The sequence below is a fragment of the Balearica regulorum genome, chromosome 1 (genome assembly GCF_011004875.1).
Source record: "Balearica regulorum gibbericeps isolate bBalReg1 chromosome 1, bBalReg1.pri, whole genome shotgun sequence".
NCBI lineage: Eukaryota > Metazoa > Chordata > Aves > Gruiformes > Gruidae > Balearica > Balearica regulorum.
In genome coordinates this window covers 158,674,015-158,688,690 of record NC_046184.1, presented here as the reverse complement: position 1 = coordinate 158,688,690, position 14,676 = coordinate 158,674,015, and the positions used below count along the sequence as shown (strand labels likewise).

Below are 14,676 nucleotides of genomic sequence, written 5' to 3'. Positions count from 1 at the left end.
GGATGCTGCAGCTGGGGAGCACTGGTCCTGTCTCCACCGCCATGCATGTTTCCCCCACCGGGTTACACAGATTATCCCAAGCAGCCATCCATCAAAGGACAGGAGGATACACATACCTCAAATATTTATGGTGCCTGCACTTCGAGAATGAGACAGTTCGTTCACATCTGTGAACGGGCCACTTTTAAAACATCAAAATAAACCATCTGGCTTTGCAACTGTTTCTAATTACTTCCCTGCCTAGACTGTAAACTTTGGGGTTTGGCACCAGCCTCCCTCCTAGAGCGCTGCCCAAATCCCGCTCCCAGGCAGCTAATCAGAGCCACTGCAGCACGGGGGGAGCAGCCCTGGAGCTGGGCTTGTCCAGCTCACAGCTCTCTGCACGCCCAGCAGGTCTGTCCGGCCGTCTATCCGTCCGTCCATCTGTGGGAGCGCTCCAGGTGCGGCGTAGCGCAGCTCGCACCATGTACGCCCAGGGGCTGCCGGGGCTGGTGGTGCTGCTGCTGGTCACCTCGCTGCCGGCCGGTCACCTTGCGCCACCGGCCGGTCCCCCGGCCCTGCGGTAAGTGCGGCTCTGAAGCCTCCCCGGGGGGTTGTGACTGATTTATGAGGTGTCAGGAGTGTGGAGGATGGGGTTGAGGAGGGAGCTGTGGAGTGGTTTGCGAGCTCTTCTTCTGCCTGCTTATAAGTGGCACTGAGGGAACTGCTCTGGGTCACTGGGAACCTAAATAGGTGGTGTGCAAACTGCAGGGGTTATTTGCAATGATGTATTTCATGCCCGAGATGCAGACCTTTATTGCAGTGAAGGGGGAAGAGCTGGATAGTGATGACTCTTTACACCCAAACCTCTAAATTCTGCTGCCTGCGTGGAGCAGGCACCTAACCAAAAAATACTGCGTGTTCCTGCTCTTTGGTGCAGCGGCACAGCGAGGCGCGCTGCCCTTTGCTCTTCCCTTCGCCAGGGCCAGCACCTGCCCGCTCCTAGAGCCAGCAGCTCCCTTGCTCCAGAGCCCGCAAAACCTAGTGTCCCAGAAGTGCAGGTACTACTAACTTGAATCCTCAGTATTCCCTAGCGTTGTGCACACCTGTTTGTGGCTTGGCCGGTCCTTTGTTCTGTTTTCCTACAATCAAGCTCTTGATGAGGCAACATGTGATTTTCCCTGTGTATGTCCTCAAAGTCCTGATCTCTGTGTGCTCCAGTGCACAGTATGATTGCATGGCAGAGCTGCAAATCTTCAGATCTAGCATCCGGATTCTGCTGACTTTATACTAAAACCACTGCCACAAACTACACTATTGCATGGAAAGCAGTGATTACTTCGTTTTCCTTTTCTGGTGAAAGCATGGATCCTATGTATCTGACAACCAGAAGGATTACTTTGGCAAATGTATTTTATTATCAACCATATTTATTATTTATTATCCATATATATTATTTATTATCAACCATAGGTTTGCTTTTTGGTATCATATACTCCTGTTATGCTGCCTTGATGTTTAGATGTTTCTAAACCTTTTGGAGTAACTCAGATCAAAGTGTTTCATGATAGATAATCAAACTAAACATGTATATGCATATATACCAGATATGCATAATGAAAAAGAAGGTGAGCCTGATGCAGTTTAACAAGGTAATTAAAATACAATGTAAGCATTCCTGCAGGTAGAAATAAGATTTCTGATGAAAGCGAAGAAAATTGCGTGATTTGAGGCAAGCAATAGTTTACAACTATAACTAAAGTATTAAAAACAGTATTCTAGGGGATGGCTGGAGCCATGGCAGGAGGGTGGTTTCCCATGAGCCAAGCTCTCATCAGGTCTGAGCTGCAGCCCCTGGCTTTGACCGCAGCTTGTCCTTTTTGCTGTCCTCCGCAGGAGCGGTTTGGGTAGTCCTTCTTCGTGCCGCCTCTCCCGGACTGAGTCGGAGCTCAGGTGCCGTGTCCCGGGGGGAAAGCTGTGCAGTGACCGGGGCAGATGCGAGTGTGGAGTCTGCATCTGCCAAGTGACCGAGTCCGGCAAATACTATGGTCCGCTCTGCGAGTGCCACGACTGGATGTGCGAGATCTATGACGGGAAGATCTGCGCAGGTAAGGAAGCTGCTACAGTGACAGAAGCTTAGAAAATTAAGATTATATATTATAACCGGAAATATGTTGGGAACACAGTACACTGATATATTAGAGACACGGTTATAAATGTACCCCTGAACCATGACTCTAAACGGGATTGTGGGCACATCCAAGGATTTCACCAGATTAAAGGACACAAGTCAAAGGCCCTGCCTCTGCCATAAAATGGGACTTCCCCCAGAGCGAGCTTCATCTGCGGCAGGGGCAGAAGCAGGAGTTGCTTTGGGGGCTCTGCAAACTATGTTTTGAATCTAATACAGGGCACAATATTGCTTACGTTTTTCATATAATATTGGTGCATTTGAACTGCTTGCCTAATGATGACATGTGGTATATACTAAGGCTTTAAACGATCTCTGAAAAATCAATTTTGTCCTGTAATTTTATTTTTTTGGTCATCTCCTGCTGTGAGGAAAAAGATTTGCTGTAACAGGTACCACACTGAGGATGTATAAATATGAAAACTCTGTTTTTTCTCCACGTAATGATAATGCTTTCCAAATAGAGACTTAAAACAATGTAATTGTATTGTGGCTTCCGAGATTTCCCCACTGACACTCTATTCTTTAATGACAGACGAAATAACATACATTGCTGGGAGAGGATTTAGTCCCTGCCAGTTGTTGGAACATGTTGCTTGGTTTGCATCTAAACATTATCACTCTTTCATCTTTCTAGCTGTCTTTACTTAAGTTTCTGGGCTATTTTAGTCAGATTTCGAACTTTTTTTTTTTTTTTTTTTAAGCAGCTTAGAATAGGATTTTAGAAAAAAGCAGGGAGAAGAAATGCCATCACATTCCTAAGGGGATTCAGCTTGGAGCTTGGTGAAAGGGGCCAGGAGGGTACTTCATTTCTAGTATCCCTGCTTCAACAGCTTTACCAGATTCACACAAACGTGTCATCTTTTCAGGCCAAAAACTGCAATTAGGTCAATGGGAATGTTACAGGAATTCTCCTAGTAAGAGGATAATACAAATGCATTCCAGCAGTGGGTTTGGCAAATTTTGTAGGAAAAAAAGAGCAACTTATTTTAGCAACAATGTAGCTAAGAATAAGAAGTCCAATAATAACATGAAAAGATCAAGGATGGGATTATGAGAAAAATATTTGTATTTGGCACCTATGACTCTAGAATTTTGTGGAGAAACTGATTTATAGACTGTAGTCAGCAGTGTTAAGTCCATTTACACAAGAAATATCAAGGATCTGCTGGTCCATTCAGTGCTTTGCTGTCCCAAATGTGAATTTTTTTATCGGTGGTGTGATTTCAGTGTACTTGCTATTGCTGCTGGAGTAATTGTATAAAGTAAAAGTGAAAGCTCCTCCAATTTTAATATTCTGCAGCAAGCTCAACTATTATGTTCCTGTTAATGTCATGAGCAGTGGCTGCAAGTTCTGTCAGTGCTTTGGTGGAAAGGAGTGCTGACAGGATAAACAAAACCAAGCAATTTCTAACAATATTTAGCTTTTGAGCTTTTGTGTAGCACTTCATGCAGCAGTTCAAAGATGTGACTGTTAAGTGATTAAACGTTTTTCATAAAAACAACTTTTTGTAGTTGTCACCTTTTCTAGCTGGAGTATTGAAGCCACATTACCACTGAGATGTCAAATAATTAAAATTCACTCTTCTGGAAAAAAAAGTAGTAAAAAATTCGGTACAAAGTCACGGGGTGGGAAACAGCTGTGAAGGGCTTGGGGTTTTTGCTTGTTTGGTTTGTTTTTTTTGACAACAGTGCTGAAAGTCTAGCTGACTTTGTTGGAGACCAGGGCTGCCCGGCACTGCAGGAGAGCAGCCCCGAGTAACTCCTTCGGGACTGGGAAGTGGGGTCTGGATCCGGGCGGTGAAACTCTTGCTTTCAGCCTCTTCATTTCCCCCTCCCATTACGTTTTTAGTCACTTAACTTTAAGTCATGTGTATATGGGAGGAGGGGAGAATAGAAAAGATGGTCAGGGTCAGGTCTAGTATAACTGGCAGGAGACTGGTCCTTATGTTGTACGAATAACATGCTCCCCCCTCAGCGACCCTTCAGTAAACCACATCTTCTGATGTTTCTTAGCGTTATGCCACCAAGCTGATTTCCCATGTATGACATAGTTTCCTTTCTTTGCATTTTTGAGCAAATTTTTTCACTTGACGATGAAATTGTATTTCCTTTAGGTGAATAGCCAAAATGTCTTACTGCGGTTCTATTCTGGTTTCCTTTTTTGTTTTTCTTTTTCCTATTTTTAACTTGATATTTACTGTCCTACTTCATTGCTGGTCTCTCCTGATGAGTACAAGAACAATAACTGCTGAGCGATACCACACGCAGAGCTTCCAGACGCTAATCGCATATTCCTTTAGAGAGCCATGGTATTTGAGATTAATGCTGTTTCAAACAAGCTACTTTTCAAGCTGCCAGAATGATACCTTTTTCAAGTGACTGATGTCTAATCACCAGTGATGTTGATATTCAGAGTTGGATAGGCAGAGTTGTTTGAGTCACTTGTACCAACGACACCTGTGTTTCCCTGCCAGTCAGTTCAGACATACCTTCACTTCCCTCTCCTGTCCCAAGCTAAACAAAATGCTTCGTTGCTCAATATGCAGCTCATTATCTTCAAGGCACTTTCTGGGTCGGATTCCCCTTCTGGACCAGTCATTAGACGCCCATATTCTGAAGAGGGAAGGTCTGAAGACAGAAACAATGTCTATCTATTTATGATTTGCTTTTTCTTATCACCTTGTAAAAGCAATGTAAAAGAGATTATGCCATGAGTAATGAAGAAGAGCAGATACAAATGCCTCTGTCCTTTTACTCTCCCTTGAGACTTTTCTGCTGTAGTTCACTTCCATGATGTTTCCAGGTGCTTTGCAGGGAATTCTGATCATTTTTTTACCCTGTATCCCACTGAGCTTGATAAAGCAATAGGCGATCTCTCACGGAGACAGAAACAAGAGAGAAATGAAGTGCTGCAGGGTGAGTCACGGAGTCCCCTGTCCTCCTCAGTGGCCTTTTTGTCTGCCTGCTGTATCACGGGGTGTAGAGGAAAGAAGACTCCCAATACTATAATTCTCTTTGCAATGTTGGTGACATCTTTATTTTGTCATTTTTTTTTTTGCTGGTCTTCAAGGCGATGCACTAAGAGAAAGAAGACTGCAAAACACTGAATCAAACCCCCAAAGGATTTATGCTTCATTCAGGGCAGACAATATATTTCTGGCTGTTTAGTTGCAAATAGTAGTTCTGATCTCAGACAGTTTCATATTGCCTCAGGCTTTCTTAGCGTAAGCGGAGCCTGTGTTGTGTGCAAAGGAAAATGGAATGCGGCACTAATTCCTATCACATCGCTGCTTGATATCTATTTTTCTGTCATTTTGTGGTATAGAGGAAAATCAATTTTAGTGAATTATTTTTTAGTTAATCTTTTTTTGCTGTGTTTGTGATTAATGAAAATAGAAAAAGTAAACTAAGTGTAGACTTCCATGGCCAACTGGAGTGGGAACACTCTAGATGTTCCTAGAGAATGGACCATGGAAATTGTCAGCTGGGACATGAGACAGTATGATTGCACTGCTCGTAGTTGATGAGATCAAAGGGCATATATGATTTGGTGACAGCATAGAGAGCGATATATGAAGAAGGTTCCTCTTTGCTCAGAACTATATTCATTGTCTTTCCTTTTCCATACTTACTAAGATTTTATAAACAATTTTTCTTCCAAACTAAAATGCCTTTTACACCTACTGAATAATAGTGGCACTGCGTGATTTACCACTGCCATAAGCAGTTGCTGGGGAACTTCTGTTGCTGCTGTTCAGGCCAGTGAAAGATTTTTTTGTGTCTTTCTCCAAAGCTGTAGTTGCTGTAAGTGCTGTACCTATTTAAAGACTAGTTCAGCAACATAATGGCAATTTTAGTCGTAGGTTTTCACAGCCAGAAGTGTTATCATAGTTATGTGAAGGGCAGAAATGTGAAGGACAGAAAGATATCAGTGTCATTATTTCCCACTCTGTAAGGCTTTAAACTATGCAGAGAACAGAAGTGACAAGGAGAGGATGTAGAAATACAAGATAAATACAAATTAAAGTATTGATGTAATATGTAGTTATGCATCCGTGTGAGTTTATTGGATAAATGGCCCTATATAACAGTTGGAGAGAGCTGGGAAATTGAGAGTGGAATTTGGAGAACATTTTGAGCTGAGGACTGCTCTTTGCACAAAAGCTGAATAGTGTTTTTAGGCAGAGCTATCTTAGTTCAGTTGGGAATGCTCTAACAACTGTACCTTTGTATTCGTACTGAAGGGAGGTCTGACATGCTGATTTTTCATTGAGCAGTATTTCTTGCTAAAAGCGTGAAGAAAAGCCAGTCTGTGACCTGCATTGATTGCCATTTGATCCGAAATGAAATTCAAAGCCCTGGATTTTGAGAACAGGTGTAAGCCTCTTCTCTGTCAGAGGCCATGTTTGCGAAGGTTCAGCTGTAGCACATGTGGTCGCTGGAGACGCAGCCTCCTAAAAAGGCCAAGTTCAAAATAGGGCAGGAGGCTACTGATGAAAATGGAAGTTGCAGTTCTTCTCTGACCTGCTTTGCTTTGGTCTGGATTTCAGAACTTGGCTTAAGTCGCCTTTCTTCCTGGAGCAGGGGTTTGTAGGTGTAGTAATAGCACACATATTCATCTCAAAACAGATCACCCAGATTCTAGCAGAAGTGAAATTGTGGTAGCACGGACCTCATTGCAGGCTTGTTGCCTTGCTAAGTGCACGAGGTGACGGGAGGTTTACAAAGCACAAGCTAAAGCCTGTATTATTCTCAGCTTTATGATGTTGGTACCTGATCTAGGTAAACTCAAGCAGCGTGTGCTACATGTACAGCTGCTGTAGTTCCACATGCAATGTGTACGTTCATAGCAGTGGCGAGGAGGAAGCTCAGAGAGAGGTGCTGCGAGGGAGATTGCAGGAAGGGAAGCATTTCAAAAGTATCTTATAAAACCATTTGTGGCTGAATGGCTAGCCCTCATTCTGAGCACCTGTATCTGCAGATATTACTTCAGAAAGTACGTGGTAGTTTAAAAAAAAAAAAAAAGGTGAGTACACTGGGTATGTGGAAGGACAGGCTTTTTGCAGCACCGGGCAGAGCTGGTATGCAGCCCCTCAGGCCATCACCAACAGCAAAGCAGGGGGGGGAGCAGCATCTCCTTTACCTTTTGCCCTTTCTTAGACTGGAGTGACAAGCTTATCTCTTGCAGAGAAAAAGCAAGCCTTTGTGCAAGTTTTGACAATGCAAGTAAGTGTTCTGAAGTGGATTTGAATTTGTATCAGTCACGGACTGATAATGAACTAAAGTCTTTTTATTTATTTATTTGAAAGCATGCCCTTTATGACAGAAAGGCCTTCACAGACCGAGTTCTTTTATAAATGTTTGTGTTTCATTATCATTAATATAGAAAAGATATGGATTATAGAAAATAGACGGTGTACTTAATGTTACAGAAGAGTGTATTAATGTTACCTGCTTCATCAGTGGATGGATTTCAGTAAGTGTTCTTATGACAGCCTTTGTCAGACAAAGTGACTGGCTTGGTAAGGTTTTCTATGCTTATGTAAAGTTTTATTGTTGATAGCTGGTGCTGTAAAGGGCTTCAAACCATGCATCACTTCTGCCACTGGACTGTCGACCTTTCAGTGTAGGTGTTCCCAGGTAGTTTGTCCTGATAAAGAACGTGGCACTGATTTAAAAAGTTTCTATGAACTTTTTTAGGAGGAAAGATCACATTGCTAGTGCTGTCCCAGGAAAAAGGGCAATTTGTGCCTAAAAAGGACTGGTGCTTGGCTTCCATGCAAAGAAAGACCCCTAAAGCATATATGTGGTACTGGAATTTGTCAGTGTTTTAACTGGAGTTAAACTGGTGGTGGAGGGAGGCCACGTAACTTTGTGGTGTACCACAGTTGTATTGCCGGAGTCAAATTTCCTTTGGAGCTGGAAGGACTATGAAGAACAAGGCAAAGGTGAAGGACCTGCAGTTTGGGAGGATTTTTTGAGGTGGTTTCTTTGAGGTTTTTTGCTTTTCCCTAGAAAGAGAGGATTGTTTTGGCCCAAACCACTTCTCATAGCAATAATTCTGGATTGAAAAGACACATACCCAGAACCGGTGACAAATGTTTTCCTCCACTCCTCTGTTCCAAGTCTGAGTATGTAATGAAAAAAATTTCTTCTTTTAAACAATATATTAAAAGGCCATTTTAAAGCTTCCATTCCTAGTGATGGAGTGAGTCTTTATTTGCAGATAGGGGTTTGTGAATTGGTACATAGGGAGTGGGCTGGAACACCAGCTCAAGCAGTTACATGATCAGATTCTCATGTGAAGAGGAATAAACATTCAAGAGAGTTTAACTGTAGTTGCAGCTGTCCCCTTTCTTGAAACAGCAATTGATCTTAATGATCCTAAGACCTGCTTTGCCCTTCTGCCTGTCCAGCTGAGTGGCAACTGTGATATAATCTGGGGCATTTTCTTGCCAGTGGCTTAAAGAGTGAAGGCATATCTGGGGCATTTCATGGGGAGAGTGACTGGGAATGCCAACTCTAACACTGGCAGCAGTGAACCAAGTAATAACTTTGTGATTTGGAAAACGTTACAGCCAAATGCTCTTGCCTTGGCAGCAGCACGGAGCAGCAGATGTTGTGTCTGGAGCACCTGGTCACAGTATTGTGTTCCTGGGGTCAGTGCTGGGGATGGGGAGAGGCACGAGTGGGCTGTGGGAGAATCCTCCTGTGCCCCACACAGACTGCCGCAGTCGACCTTCCTCAGTCATGCTTTTTCCAGTCCTTTGCTTCCAGCAGCTCCGCTTCGGTCTTTCAAACCAGGTGATGCCAGTGATTTTAAGTATTGGGGATGTTAGCTTTCGTGATCCAGTGAGAGACTACTGAGTGCAAAAATAGCTCTTTTTAAGTATTTTTCCTGGTTTGCATGTAATTTCATATATAATTAAACGGTTGTATTAAAGTTATTTAAAACTTGAAGTTGCGTGGCTGACAGTTAAGAGATGCTAAATCTGACTCTCTACCTCTATTGAGAAGTCCTGTGCATCTGCATCATGATACATCTTTTAATTTTGTATTCATTATGGTTTTCTCCATTGGACTTATGCTTCGATGACAGGAGGGAAATGTTTGCTTCCTGACATTTGAAATGGCTTAGTTTACAAACTTGGTAACATATTTAAAGGAATATATAAATGTTAATCATTTACCTTAGTCCATTCATTTGTCTGAAATGTGGGGAACACGTGTGGCAAAGAAGTTTGTTGTCATGTAACGCAGGTTTCTTCATGCCCTGTTTCCTCACTCCAGATGTTTTCAACTATGTTTTGCAGAAAGTATCTGGATATTTGCTAAACTCAATGATGTGAGTTGATTGAGTCTCAGAAGCCAGAAGCCCCTCTTCTTAAGAAAACTCTCTCCCTCTCCACTTCCTGAAACACCCGGGCTCATTTCTTGTCTGTCCTTCCCCTTTCAGAAATTCTTGGATACAAGTAGACCTGGTATATGGTTTAAATGGCTTTTCAGCAGGTGAAGATACAGGCGCTTCTTTCAGAGATGAAAAATGAATGGCATTTGTCTGTAAACAAGAGGTAAACTTACATAATCCAATACATTTCTATGTCTATATGTCCTGGTGAGTATGTGCCCTAAAAAAAAAAAAAAAATTAGTTGAGGGATTTTCTTTGTCTTTTCAGTTGTACACCTATACAGTTTTTGACTTGTCCTGGGAGCAATTCCTCTGACTTTTAAACTATCAACAAATCTGGATGTCTACAATACATTTCTGTTGTGAATAACCTGTTTTCCAAGGCTGTAGTTCAGAAGCTGAAATTTAACCACTTTCCCTTTCTTTCTCATATAGCCGCATGGTGAGTATCTTGTTTACTTTGAGGAGTCTTTGAGACACTCAACTGTAATCTCTCTTTCCCTCTGAACAGAGTTTACTGGATTCTTAGGGACCACAAGTTGATGGTAAAATCAGCTGGTAGTGCCATGCTCATTACAAGCAGGATAGATTCCTCTCCTCCAGAGAAGAATGCGAGCCCCACTTCAGGTGCTGTGAACATGTGCGGTATATGGCACTGGACTGTAACGATCACAGCATCCAGCTCTGATATACACCTTTCTTTGCACTTCTTGCAATGAGTTAGTAGAATGTATATTTTTTTCTTCTGATATTGAATAAAGGGGAAGCGGAGGGTCAGAGATCAAAACTATGTCTCCTGATGATCTTAGACTGATGGTGAGACTCAGAAGAGAGCCCAAGTATCTGAGTCCCACTCAGGGACTCTCAAACTTCTGAGTTCCCATCAGATGCAAGAATAAAATGTGATAGTATGAAAATTATCAGTTAAGGCTGTGTCAAAACCCCATTTTTTTCATGTTTAGATGCTAAAAATACTATTTCATACAAATAATAGTCATGTATTCCTTTTCTAAAGAACCGTTTGTGCATTACATACTACTGAATTGTTGATTCCTATGTATCATTACCCAAGTGAGAGTAGCTTTGGTTTTTGAAAACATTCAGTGTATTTCCAGCTTAAAGTGTTCTACCTTTGTAGGAGGTCAATCCCACAGAGAATCGGTCAGACAAACATTTTGCTCATTCAGAATATTCTGAAATAACTTTGACAATCAAGCTAGAAGTAACCATTTTCAAAGCTATTCCAGAATGATAGGCTTTTAAACAGAGAAAAGGTTTTAAAGTCATATCCTTTTCAGCTTACCATGAAAAGATTATAAAGAAATGTTGACAACTGCAGGTGCAGTGACATGCCTGTTCTCTGGGTTCCAGAGAACAGTCCTCAAAATGGTGGCTTGTAAAGTCATGCTTTGAAGGATTACTGGAGAAGTTCTGACCTCTCACTTCAGGAACAGGGAAGAACTGAAATGGAGAAGGATAACCAATTTCATCTTATGAGCATGCTTGCAGAAGGTCCAAATCATGCTGAACAGTGGCGATGCCATGACAAAAAGCCATATAAGAACATGTTGCAGTGGTGGTTCTCCTGAACGCTGTTGCAGAATTGTGCCTTTTAATCACTATATGCTTTGCATGTAAAAAACGACTTATGTGTGCTCTCAGCACATATAGCACTTTGACCTTAAAGACCTGCACTGACTTGGTTCTTTCTCAAGCAGTTTTTAAACTTGAAAGAATAGCGCCAATGAATTAATTGTACAACTGGAGTCTGACTCGCAGTGATAAGGCTGAGACCTTCCTTCACAGAATCACAGAAGTCAGTGTTAAAAAAATTACTTAGCTGTCTGTTACCTTTGTAGTCAGGTAAATTATGTGGTAAGCAGATAACCAGTAAGAAATGTATTTAAAATCAGAAAATGGTCTTGAAACACTTCATTAGAGTACTATTGTAGGACTTGTACTTCTAATGACCATCTTTTGAAAGAATTTGTTTCATTCTCACTTCTATCCTCATCACAAACACAGAAAGTGTCATGAAACGTAACTCCCAGTTCATGCTTAGGAAGAGATCCAGGTACCAGCTATCACTGAAAGAAAATTGCTCATCACCTCCAGAAAGGGCAGTTTCTCTAGATGGGAATTGAAAATATAAGAGCAATTGCAATTAAGTACAACTACTCTCCATTTATGTAGGTTTTCCTACAGTCTGTGGAAATCTTTTATTTAAGGCAGAAAGCCCAAGTTTCATCGTAAAAATTATCCTTTATGAAAAAAAAAGAAAAAAAAGAAAGATCAGTTTCAGCTGGCCCATCTCCCATTTAGCTTCTTAACCCTAGTTGATTCAGCCACTGCAGCTTACCCTGTGGCTGGTGTGCCCTGGAGAGCTCTTGGAGCAATGTCTTTCCTGCTTCTGTTACTGAAGATCCATCCGAGAACTTCCCACAATGAGCCACTCTGTGTAACTTGTTCCTCCACAGACCCCAGATACAGTCGACTTTCCTTCTGTTTCCTGAACATCTTATTTTCTCATTCCCAGGGCTTTAGGGCATCATCTTACCGTGAGAGGGACTGATACGTTTCCTACTGCCTTTTTTTTTCCCCAAGACTGCTTAATGAATTGAAGCATAGAGGAGAAATGTTGGAGCATATCGCTTTCCTTTGTATGTGGCCTCTTCTGAACAGAGAGGCTTAACTGTGGGATAAATTTGTGTATCAATCACAATGAAAAGGAATTGTGCAAGGTCTTTTCAAGATTTATAACGCTGAATTTCCTACTAGCTTAGTGGATGTGACGCACAAATGCCACAAAAAATTGATTGGAGATGGGATTGGCAAAATTACCAAACCCCAGTCATGTACTTTGTTAGATTTAGGAGTGGATCCTGTCACTCATCTCTACTCTTCAGGTTAAAGAAATGTTTTAATAAAAGCAAATGGTGTGGCTTTTTCTTTTAATCTAAACAGAAGCCTATGTTTTCGCTGACATAAGTCTAATGAAATCAATACAGTTATGCCAACAGAGAATTGGTCTCACAACATTTCCTTCCCTTGTTTGACTAGAATCTCCAGGTAACAGCAGACAAAAGTACAACAGCATCATACAGACCCTGCCATTTAGTGCAAATGGTAATGGTAAAAATATAATAACAATAATGAAATCTCCAAAGTTTAGAATGCTTTTAAGCTTGACAACATTTTGCGTGATTTTCTGTTTTGTTTTCTTCTGTGTATTGTATTACTTTAAAGAGTTACACGTTACTCAGCACAGTCTGACAGGACATTTACCAAAATAATTTTTCTCCAGATGATTGGCAAAATTGGACTTAGCAGAAATGAGACTTTTGTGTGAAAACATTCTGATAAATGAAAACCAATCTTTCAAAGAGTTAGACTCTGCTGTATTTATTAAGGAATCAGTTACACTGACAGAACTATCCCAAGTTTTATTAAATGATCTGCTGATTTGGAAAGTCACAATAGGATTAATATTTTGTAACTGGATGAGCAGGATAAGTGTCTATCCCCTCTCCCCTCACCATCTTAATGATTTTGTATATAAGTTCTATGTATATGGGATTTTGTTTTGTAAATAATAAAATTCCATTTTAAATATCTGCTATACATGCAAGTTATAAGAGATTTTATTTACAGATATTATCCAGAAAATATAGCATGATTTCTCTGTAGGTGGTTTCAAAGAGACATATCACATGAGAATTTTTTGAATGAAGTTCTTGCAGGATAATATATTGGAGGCTATATCTAAATAGTACACTGACCACAGACTGAATTTTATTTCATGGGTGCCTATCAAAGGAACTCAGAGGTTTTAAAATAATCTTACTCTGCCTGGGACATAATTTATCAAGGTTTTCAAAACAAGCATATAGTTCCTCTGGCCCTTCATATGGGCCTCTAGTCCTCTGTCTTTCAGGGTTTCAGGTGCTGTCTTGGCTTTTCCTCCATCTTTTCCTGTATGAGCAGCAGTTGCCAGCCCCACTCTGAACATTTTGCTTATGTCCAATTGCCAAATTGTTTTTCCTAATTCCAGTCCCTGTTCCTGGAGGCTTTTCTGCTTTTTGGGTGGTCTCTATCTTGGCACTGCTCTTCACAGGTTTCCTAATCCATTCCTGTGGCTCATCAAAGAAGAGTTTCCATGAGGACCTGGGTGGAAGTTAGACCCACCTTGGCTCTCTGTCCACTTCCTGGTGGCTCTTTCTCAAACCAATGACCTCAGCTCTCACGCTTGTGTCCCAGGACTATATTTTCTTAGAGGAGGCATGCCTTCAAGAGGAGCTGAACTGCCTTGGGTATTCACTGACCTTGTAGAAGTTAACCACAGTTGCATGAAATTCAACACTGTTTCTTAGCTCATACTTTATTCATGCGGGTGTTGTTCAGTTGTAGAGGCTCCTGGTAGGACATGAATCTAAACCACAGAACCTTTAAAATAGGCATGAATCAGGTGTATCATCATTTCTCTTGCTTCAGCCCTTTCTCCTTCCTAGACTAGGTGACACAGCACACTGAAATTCTACAGTTTATTTTAGTTACTCTGAATTATCTGTGCATTGCTTTTCTTATTCCCAAGAGAGGGAATGTTTCTGACCATAGTAAAAAAGTTTGTCTTAAGGAGACTGTGGAATCTCTGTCACTGGGGGGTTCAAGAACAGGTTAGACAAATATCTGTCAGGAAGGATCAGCACACACTTATTTGTGCCTCCAGGCACAGAAGTGGACCAGATGATCTCTTCCAGAGGTCTCTTTGAGGCTGATTTTCTTTGATGCTGCTGTGAAACCAATTCTCAGCCTGGTGTTCTGCCTTAGTTAAGAGGATCTCCGGTAGTATAATCATAGCTTTTGTCATGCTATTATGTTTCTAAATATAATTTATTGAAAGGGATGTGTAGCCATTGATTTTAATTTGTTAAGACTAAGAACTTTCATCTTTTGCAGTATTTATAATACTTTATAAAAGATGAGTGTCTGTTTCAAGTTTCTAAATGACCACGTTTCCAAATGACTACTACCAAATCTCTAAGCAGGAATGATCCTGGGAACAAGCTTGCTTGTTTAAGCATCTTTTCAACAGAGA

The 14,676-nt window shown here is 41.3% G+C and overlaps 1 protein-coding gene across 1 annotated transcript in view; it reads left to right on the top strand.

Moving 5' to 3' along the window:
* The first annotated feature begins 363 nt into the window (after positions 1-363).
* Positions 364-14,676, top strand: part of ITGBL1 (integrin subunit beta like 1) — a 152,319-nt gene continuing 138,006 nt past the window's right edge. Inside the window, exons 1-2 of the mRNA XM_075742948.1 lie at positions 364-562; positions 1,876-2,087. Of these exons, the coding sequence (XP_075599063.1) occupies positions 465-562; positions 1,876-2,087 (310 nt within the window). The 5' untranslated portion in view covers positions 364-464. The remainder of the gene's footprint in view (positions 563-1,875; positions 2,088-14,676) is intronic.